Below are 9,279 nucleotides of genomic sequence, written 5' to 3'. Positions count from 1 at the left end.
TTTTGAAAGGTTGGATGAAAAACAGATTTATACCGTCATATAATTGTCTTTTGATAGCACGTGTAAAATGTTTAATTGCGTTGGAACCAATGAGTGTGTTTGGAGGGGACCTATTTGACTGCTACCCCAGGGCTTGATCTCATTGCTTAAAAAATACAGCAAAAATAAGTCTCTACTCCTCTATCATCATGCAAAATACATTTTGAATTATTGTGTACAGATAAAAGACACCACTGGCATTAAGAGCATTTTAATGACGTCATATAAAAAAGGGAACGTTTTGGCTGTTGCACTCGGTCCTACATTTAAATGCTTCCTCCTCGATCAGTACACCAGCAACCTATTTTGACTCCAGTGTTGTTACTTAAAAAAAAAAAAATGTTTAAAATTGTGCTATTGTGCCTTTAGGACATTAACTACGAGATACACGCAGCCAATCGGGGAAAAGATAACAGGTATGGAAAATATGCTTTTAAAGAACACCCAAGATGACTTACTTGGCCAAGTCATGTCAAGCACCTCAAGTGTCGTTGACCTTACCATTACAGTTCAACACATTTGGGCCATTTTGTGATAAATATCACCAACATTACTCATCACGTATTTATCATAAATATGGAATTGTGGATGAGAATTAGACGCATTTACTATACTGCAATGAGGGTAAATTGTTAATAGCGTTTGTTGTTCTGTCCATAATTGAATTGATAACTCAGTTGAGATGAATAGCATCATTGAATCAAATTCTTAAACTAATGACAACATTGGTGCACAGAATGACATCCCCTTCTCCTCACGACCGAAGCGCAAAGACGACGTGGAAAACCAGCGGCGACGGCGAAGAAGAAGACCCCGTGGAGCAAATGATCTCTCGCACGGGCTGCACCGAGCAGCACGAGGCGCTGCAGGACTGCATGGCCGAGCATCGGGACTGGCGAGTGTGCCAGAGCTACGTGGGCGCCTTTAAAAAATGCATGAGCGACCACCACAAGACACGGCAGGAACACTTGAGCCAGCGCCAGCGGATGGCCGACAGTACCTCCACCTGAGATTACACTCAAGGTGTCTTGATTTGCTAAAGCAGAGCCTGGACCTCACGTTGGATTCTGACCCGACAAACAGACTCCCCCCCCCAAAAATTATTTGATATTAATGTTGAAACTTGTACTGTGAATAAATAATTATTTACAAAAGACTGAAGGAGTGTTGGCCGCCATCATCTCGGACTTGCGTCCTCAGTGTGCTCCTAGTGGAGCGCCGTCCATACTTTAGCGCGGGCGCTGTGTTTGCCGTGGCGGCGGCGTGCGCTTCTGATGAGCCTGCCGAACGACTCTTTGATCTCCTGCGTCTGCAGCGTGTAGATAACAGGGTTGAGCAAGGGCGGGAAGACGGAGGTGAGCGACAGGTTAATGATACGACCGTTGGGGTGAATGTTCTCCATCAGTGTGAAGGTGATGAGCAGCGGGATGAAGTAGATGGCCACCAGTGAGAGGTGGGCAGCGCAGGTGCGCAGGGCCTTGAGGCGCTCCTGGACGGCGGCCACCTTGGCCAGGGTGCAGCCGATGGCGGCGTAGCTGAGCAGGATGAAAGCCAGTGGCAGCCAGAAGATCACCACCGGGTAGATGCAGCTCACCATATAGTTGGGGTAGTGGCTGTTGCAGGAGAGCCGGTAGATTTGGCCGTGGTCGCAGAAGTAGCTGTTGATCACCACAGAGCGGCAGAAAGACAGGCGGCTCAGCAGGCCCGCCGCCACCGCCACCAGAACCACCACCAGTAGCCAAAAGCCGCAGATCAGCCGCAACATGAAGCGCTGCGTCATCTTCACCTGCGGGCACAGTGGTGCCATTTCATTTGAACTCAGCTCCATGAAAATAGAAATAGGAGAAGATAAAGCAATGACATCTGGTCCTCACCTGGTAGTGCAGTGGGAAAATGATGGCCAGGAGCCGGTCATAGGCCAGAGCCACCAAGTTGAAGGACTGCATGGACAAGCAGGTGTAGCAGAAGAACATATAAGCCAGGCAGTTGCGGAAGGGAATGCGCCGATTGCCCAACAGGAACACATCGAGGAGTTTGGGGACCAGGGCCGAGCTCCCGAACAGGTCCACAAAGGCCAGGTTGAAGACCGCCACGTACTTGGGGGTCTGCAGCCGGCGGTCCAGACAGATGACGGCCATCACGGCGCTGTTGGCTAGCACAGACAGCACGTAGACCGCAAACAAGAAGACGTAGTACAGCTTGATGTGAGGGACCCCCGACAAGCCGCTAATGATGAAGTACTCGGGGTGCACCATGGACACGTTCTCATCCTCGGCCGGATTGAACAGGTTCATGGTCTGGAACGCCGAGACCCGCTGGTTCTTGACTCTGGAGTGTGGCCAATAAGAGGATGCCCCCCCCCCCTACAGACACTCCCACTTGGCACAAAAGCAACTTTCGAAGAAAACAACAACAAGTTCTTAATCCCACAAGGAGGCTGGTTTGCCGTAACCTTGGCAAACATTTGACAACAAATCTGTTCAGTTGTTTTGACCAAGAAAGACAAAGCATATTCCAAAACTTTACTCGAGCACTAACTCTAAACTGAGCCACCAAATTTCAACCAGCAGATAGATGGATGGATGGATGGATAGGTGAGATAGACAGACAGAAAATGGTAGAACTAGTTGGATGGATAGATTAGATAGGTGGACAGAGTAGCTTTAATGATGATTAATGTACCATCAAAATAGTTTGAGTCCCAAGAATTGATCCTTGTGGTACACCGTAACTGATGTCAACGCGGCTCTGATTTTGTATCAAATGTTTTTTTTATAAACTAAGTATCTTCTTGCCCGTAGTTATATACGGATGTCGTTTTTGAAGCAGTATGATAGAAAGCGTAATTTTTACCTTAGCTTAAACAAACTCTTGAAATTGTCCAAACAGCAATCAAATCAAGTTAATATTCATAATATTGTGATATCTCGCACATTTTCTCACAAAGGAATGTTTCTTGTAATTCAATTTACTGAAGAGTCACCCGAGACACCGCTCGATCTGAGCCGCCATGGGATTTATTATTAGGAGCTAATGCGAATAATTAGCATTCCCGCAGAGATTTAGAATGTACCAAAAGCTCTTTGTAAAATTGTGACATTCGCAACAACAAAAAATCTAAGGCATCACATGGTGTATTTAATAAAGTGGCCATCAAATGGTTTTGAAAATTGTTTTTTTTTTTGTATGGTCATCTTCCTTCTGATGTTATTTCCTTTGAAATATGAATATCTCTTACATCATATAGTACATCTGACTTTATTAAGAGCATTATATAGTCATATTTGTTGCTTTTACTTAGCACTCACACTACCCCCAAAATTGGCAAATTAATAATATATTTGTACATTAAGACTGTGATAAAAAAGTTTATTTATCGTGCACTTAAATAAATTCTAAATGTAACTCCAAGGCTTTTGAACTTCGGGGAATTATTTTAAATAAATTCACTATATTTTTTTCCACTTGATGACAGTAATAAAGATGAAGCGAGTCATTAAAGACAAATAAAAAACAAAGATGTCAACCCATCCTTGTGGGACGGAATTGTTTTTCCACCTGTGCTCCCTCCGGCTTTTGCCAACTCAGTAATTGATCCTCTGGTGGCGCATGTCGTCACACTTTGTTTGTTTTGAAACATTTGCTCGTCATACTTGAGTGGCAAACTTTCAACTCGTATGAAAGTTTCTTTATTTAAAGATCCAGTCACGCTGATTGTTTTTCAAACAAAAATTCAGTGGCGTACGTCTTTAACGTTATACATCAAAATAAATGAAAACGAGTAATTCCACTGATGTGGCCTATAAAAATGCTAACAACAAGCGTCTGATTAGCTGCACGGCGCTCAGGATACTGAAATAATTGAATGACTTGACGGACAAAAAGAAAAACGCTGATAATTGCAGTTACGTGTTTTGACCAGAAGGTGACAGCATAATCGAGATTTCGACCCAACATCAGCAATTCATCAACATTGGAGTCACTTGACACTTCAATAAGCTTTATTGAGTTTACAGATGTGTGCGTAGCTATTTACAACTGAAAATATTGATTTCCTGTACACGTTTGATTGCAATAAACGTCGATTAACGGCGACAAAAAAACAACAACCAAACAAAACGATTAGCGCATATCAAAACTAATCTGTTAATCATGCTGAGGCCAGAAGCAAATTCGTACACACTGTACACGTAGTGACATAGCGAGTCTTCCATACAAATAGCATACATACACTTAGAATCATAGACTCGTACTGACGCGCGCACGTTTGTTAATGAATGCGCACGAGTAGCACATGCTCCTGTTGTGCAAAATGGACGTCGTCAATAATTGCTGATCACTTGAACACGCCGAGAAAAGAACAAACTGTTTCTGTGCGGGCAACACTGCTGCGGAGCGGCTCGTCCGCTTTTTCTTTTGGCAACATGATGGCTACCGGCAAGCATGTGTGTGTGTGTGTATTGTACTAATAGCGCACTTGTTTGAATGCCAAGAGAAAAACAAGGCAGGGTTACCATGGCAACCAGCTCACAGCCGGTTATAAACTGTGTTTGCGTGTGTGTGGAGGCTTACAGTGTTGAGAAAAGGAGGGAACAAATTAAAATCAAGATGTCAATCCAGCCGAGTGGTCCAATGTGGATCGATTGTTGTCATGGGAGGTTGGAGATGTTTGAGGGACGCGTTCACAGGATGACACAGCAGTTGCGCTCCCCGCTCTTCTCACGGTTCCTCTGACCTGAGGACAGAAAAAAAAAACAACAACATTGGTCAGCATAAGCGCAAACATCTCCTCTTTGCACACGATGCAGAGTTGCTCACCTTGCGAGTTGGGCTCGGGCAGCGTCTCTCGGGCCACCAAGTGCATGACGGTGGTCCTGCCCACGGGAAGCTTCAGTCCTGCCAGGCAAAAAGTCAAACGCTTTGGTGGGAAAACAAGCCCGGCCATCAGGTCCGTATTATAATCTGTTGCTCTGCAATTGTGCAATTGATTTTGCACAACAGCAACACCACGTATGAGATGCAGGACTATTTTTGTCCACTTGGGGTCGCAATTGTGAATGAATTATGGAATCTGTGATCAAAAATGAAAAATGATTGTGTTTTAGTGTCAACATATTCCATTGGAAGACAAAATAGAACAGTTTGTGGCTCTATTGAACGAAAAACTGCCCGATTAGGCCACTTTGATCTTCTTATAATGCAAATTCCAGCCAATTTCCATGGCAAAGAAAACACGTTGAAACACAATTGCTGTATATTTTGGTTGGCCAAAATGTGGCTGAATGAAGAAGGTTCCAGAAGCCCTAAAGCTCTTTGTAGGCCATTGCACAAAAACAACTTCTCAGTGCAGATCCGGCCAAACGTGAGAAAGGAAGCGTCTGCCCCAAAACTCAAAGTCAAGCCGACTGAGTTCTCTCGCTTGCTTTTCCCTCTCAACTTCCGGTCTGGCTCAAAGGACGCTTGTTATGAGCACTGAGCTTCCTCTGTTCTGCTGCATGGGGGGTGGGGGGGGCATAACCCCCCCCCCCCCCCACACACACACACACACCACATAGCCAAGAGCTTTCCAGAAACACAGTGTGCGTGTGATTCATGAGTATGAAGGTGCACGCACGCGCGTACCTCCTAGCGTGACGTTGCCGTGCAGGAAGCGTCCCTGGTAGATGAGCCTGAGGATGTTGGGACTGCTGACTTGCTCTTGCTCCCAGTCTGCAAAGATCAAGCTTCATTTGATTTTCTTTACAATGCCGTGCGGACACATTTGCACACGGGGCTGCTAAAACGATGCGGTCGTTTGCGGTGAGGACAGCCGAAGGACAACACCTGGAAGGAAGACGGCTCACCCATTGGCCAGTTGTCATAAACATGTTTGGCGATGTCGGCGGCGGAGTCGTCAGGAGAGAAGAGGAATTCTTTGGTCTTGCCGCTGACCAGGATCAGTCGCAGGTTAATCTAAGACGACACAACCGCAAACAAACAATCATTTTTGATGTTGCAGTCGTGTAAGACGTCATTGCGAATAATGGATGATGAAGAATCAGAAGGGCCACGGGATTGAGCCCTGAGGCACACCTGTGCTGAGCGGGGGTTCTTTTCGGTTGTCTTTGCTTCTATGAGCTACCGTTAGCGTGGGTTAGCTTCTATGAGCAAATTGTTAGCGCCTAAAAGGCTTGACGCTTGTTAGCTAGTTAATCATCATGTTCCACATGCATTGCAGTCAATGGGTAACTACTGGCGGGTGTCACGCATTCACGCGTGAAGGCAAATGTGCGGCGGCGCATGCAAGCCCGCCTGCGCACCCCGGGGGGCCGATGGTGACATCATCAAGCAGCTGATGCAACACAAATATAAAACACAGAACTTTGACCCTCGTTGCTGCTTTACTGTGTGTGTGTGTGTGTGTGTGTGTGTCCTTTGACAATGTGACCGGTGCTCAGTGCGCTAAGGGTAATATCGATATTTGCTTCTGGAAAATCCGGACGCCAGCCCCCGGATCAATTTCGAGCGCACTTCCTGTACTCGGCCGGACCTTGACAACCATTAACAGTGAGATGGGTGGGCTGGCGGGATCGTCCGTGACCGCTTCCTGAGGAGCGAGACGCTAATGACTTCCTGTTCTTGGGGGGCCGGAGACGTACGGGCACATTTTCGGTGTGGACTGCACTTTGAAAACACCAAACTACGTGTGAAAGGCAAACTTTGTTGTGAAATATGAACGGAAGCTTGAAGCAATAATCACTCCTAGTTGCGTAAACCGTGATGCAAATAGCCTCACCTGCCCCTAGAGCTACATGTTTACACAGCAAGACAAACTAAAGGGCACAAAACACACACACACGAGTGAGGTCACACCTGCCAATGCTCACTCGCGGATTTTCCACTTAAAGACACACACGCAACGAGCGCCGGTTGTGTTGCTCAAAAGCGCAGTGGGAGCCGGGAGGAAGTCAACACCGAGTTGTTATTCAACTCACGCAATCGCCATCACATGACAATCAATCAATCGTGTCCGACAACGTGCAGTCGCACACGTGACAGCGCACCATCCCTTGGGCGGGGTCAACGTGATGTCAAGCACATGTCGAGCGAGGCCGTCGAGACAGGGAGTCGTCGAGCCACTCCACCCAGCTGCTGAATGATGTCACACTTCTTTGCACTTTCCCGACAAGCGTTGAGTCAAAGACACGCAAGTCAAGAGTTACAACAAAATCATGTCACAAGGGAGCTGTGTCTTTGACGATCGAACGGCCAGGTTCCTCCTTCTGCCCTCGTACGACCGTTCCCGGCGACCTCGTTGAGCGGCGACTCTCACCCTCGTGCAGGGTGAAGCCGGTCCTCGGGAAAGACAGCGAGTCCATTATGTCGCCGGGATGACGTGCGGGGGAAGCTAAGTGGCCGGGCGGCTGCCGCGGTCGCGCTCACACACAGCGTTGTCCACTCACGGCTCAAGTGTCTAAAAATAGCTCGCCGGCATGGATTATGGCGATAATCACGAGTCTTATTTCTGACCTCTTCAGTTCAAGATGGATCCTCAAAGGCGTTCATAGAAGGTTGGCGCCGCTGTGCGGGCCATGGAACTTGCGTGGTTGGACTCAATGGAAAGGGAATTGACTTAACCCGTGTGACAAGGTGGGTTGTCCTTCGTAAGACAAAAAAATTAAAAAACGAACACGGAATTCCCTTCTAACTTGAGCTCAAAGACACGCAAATGCCCACAGAAGATGCGTATCAACTAAATGAAGAGCCTTTGACGGAGGACAATATGGGGGTCTGCTTCAACAGCCACCTCAGAACGCTTTCTCTCAAAATTCTAATGACTTTTGCTGCTGTCACGTTTCAATAACACAGTCGAAACTACTTCCATTAGGGCAACACTGGCAAATTACAGGTGTGAATGGATCCATGCTTAACCCACCCGTGTCAAGTTTACCTAGACATACCTACCAATTGGTTTTAGGAGATCATAAGACTCTTCAGAGAAGGGAGGGAAAACATTTCAAGACATCTTCTTTATGACAAAGCAATGGATGACTGTACAAGTTTAAATCCTCTTTTTTTCCAGAACAAACTGTTCTCGAGCTATTAGGGGGGGAAATCAATTTGACGTCAAGTTGTACTTTCGCTACCACACACAACACTTTGAGAATTTCTCCTTTCGATATTGGAATTATTTTGTAAGTGGGGAGGGTTAAAGCTCACCATATCTTCTGGCGTGCTGGACGTCATCTTGCGGTTCGTTCAAACCCAGTGATCCAACTTCAGGTAGCTGCCACTGTCAGACAATGTCCGCCAGTGAATGTTTTTATTTTCAGTTATGACGGTCGGAAGGGGGGGGAGGCTGCAAATCTTCGGTTGTCCGACTCTCAGGCAGGACCAGCACCCGAGTCACACTCGGTCCGTCCAGATCAGTCCTCTACTGCGCCGACATGTCTGCTAACTAGCTCGAAAGGCAAGCCTCGACATGTCTGTGTCTACCACCGGGTCCGCTCTGGAGGCAACCTTCTTCGGATTCCGCCGCCGTCGTCCTGGTGGTGGAACCCCGAAACTCAAACACGGTTCCGCCGCAAGAAGCAAGAAAACGACGGAGGGAGAAAAAGGAGAAAGCTACGCCATGCGGAAGAGGAACCAGCTTACGCGCATTCTTTCAATCGCTCGCTCGCCGATGAAAAAGTCGAACGACGTGTGAGGATTGGAGAAAAAGATGACAAAAAGAACGTGAAAAGCAAACAAATAAGGTGTTCGGCGTTTGACGGGCTCGCTCGTCGGCGTCGTCACGGACTGAGCGACGACGTCACCGCCTGCCCGGACCGACCCACAGCAATACTTGATTGACGAGTTAGCTTGCTAGCTTGCAAGCTGTCATACAGACGCTAAAACGCGCTCCATATCCGGGTTGGTTTTTCAGAATAAAGGTCTCATCCGACTTACACGTAAAACCTGCCAGACGTTCTTGCTTTACAATTGCAGCATCTAGTGGTCGGTCGAGGGATCGACACAAATACAAATAAAGAGTGTACTGACATGGATTCTGCTGTCCATGAATAATTATGACGATTCGGGTCTTCTGCCGGACAACGAAGTAATAATTCCATTTGTGTAAATAACTCAGATAACCAACTTTACATATACTTGACTAAACTTGATGGAAGGACAAGAATGGGTGGTTTATTAAATGATAGAATAAACTTTATTAAAAGAATGTATATGTTAAATATACAAGTTGCATATTTCACATACATT

At 46.7% G+C, this 9,279-nt stretch overlaps 3 protein-coding genes across 3 annotated transcripts; 1 reads left to right on the top strand and 2 right to left on the bottom strand.

Annotated features, from left to right (window-relative positions):
• Positions 1-205: 205 nt before the first annotated feature.
• Positions 206-3,739, bottom strand: LOC119133266 (olfactory receptor 146-like). The gene is made up of 3 exons (XM_037268900.1): positions 2,849-3,739; positions 1,914-2,785; positions 206-1,825 (listed from the first exon to the last, which is right to left on the bottom strand). The coding sequence occupies exons 2-3, from the start codon at positions 2,331-2,333 to the stop codon at positions 1,247-1,249; spliced, it is 999 nt and encodes a 332-aa protein (XP_037124795.1). The 5' UTR covers positions 2,334-2,785; positions 2,849-3,739; the 3' UTR covers positions 206-1,246.
• On the top strand, positions 777-1,200 carry LOC119133278 (cytochrome c oxidase assembly factor 4 homolog, mitochondrial). Its single transcript, XM_037268914.1, has one exon. The coding sequence runs from the start codon at positions 777-779 to the stop codon at positions 1,047-1,049; it is 273 nt and encodes a 90-aa protein (XP_037124809.1). The 3' UTR covers positions 1,050-1,200.
• Positions 3,740-4,022: 283 nt separating the features above from the next.
• On the bottom strand, positions 4,023-8,883 carry ubl3a (ubiquitin-like 3a). The gene is made up of 5 exons (XM_037268913.1): positions 8,239-8,883; positions 5,883-5,991; positions 5,662-5,748; positions 4,858-4,935; positions 4,023-4,774 (listed from the first exon to the last, which is right to left on the bottom strand). The coding sequence occupies exons 1-5, from the start codon at positions 8,263-8,265 to the stop codon at positions 4,722-4,724; spliced, it is 354 nt and encodes a 117-aa protein (XP_037124808.1). The 5' UTR covers positions 8,266-8,883; the 3' UTR covers positions 4,023-4,721.
• Positions 8,884-9,279: the final 396 nt, after the last annotated feature.

The sequence above is a fragment of the Syngnathus acus genome, chromosome 14 (genome assembly GCF_901709675.1).
Source record: "Syngnathus acus chromosome 14, fSynAcu1.2, whole genome shotgun sequence".
Classification (NCBI taxonomy): domain Eukaryota; kingdom Metazoa; phylum Chordata; class Actinopteri; order Syngnathiformes; family Syngnathidae; genus Syngnathus; species Syngnathus acus.
Note: the sequence above shows the minus strand (reverse complement) of the source record. Positions and strands in the feature narration are given on the sequence as shown.

Bases quoted from the DNA above. Each gene is read 5' to 3' on its own strand.
- LOC119133278 (XM_037268914.1), top strand. From the start codon at position 777: ATGACATCCCCTTCTCCTCACGACCGAAGCGCAAAGACGACGTGGAAA.
- LOC119133266 (XM_037268900.1), bottom strand. From the start codon at position 2,333: ATGAACCTGTTCAATCCGGCCGAGGATGAGAACGTGTCCATGGTGCAC. The intron at 1,826-1,913 runs GTGAGGACCAGA...CTGTGCCCGCAG, and splicing joins TTTTCCCACTGCACTACCAG to GTGAAGATGACGCAGCGCTT.
- ubl3a (XM_037268913.1), bottom strand. From the start codon at position 8,265: ATGACGTCCAGCACGCCAGAAGATATG. The intron at 4,936-5,661 runs GTACGCGCGTGC...TTTGCCTGGCAG, and splicing joins CGGCAACGTCACGCTAGGAG to GACTGAAGCTTCCCGTGGGC. The intron at 4,775-4,857 runs GTGAGCAACTCT...TTCTGTCCTCAG, and splicing joins GCCCGAGCCCAACTCGCAAG to GTCAGAGGAACCGTGAGAAG.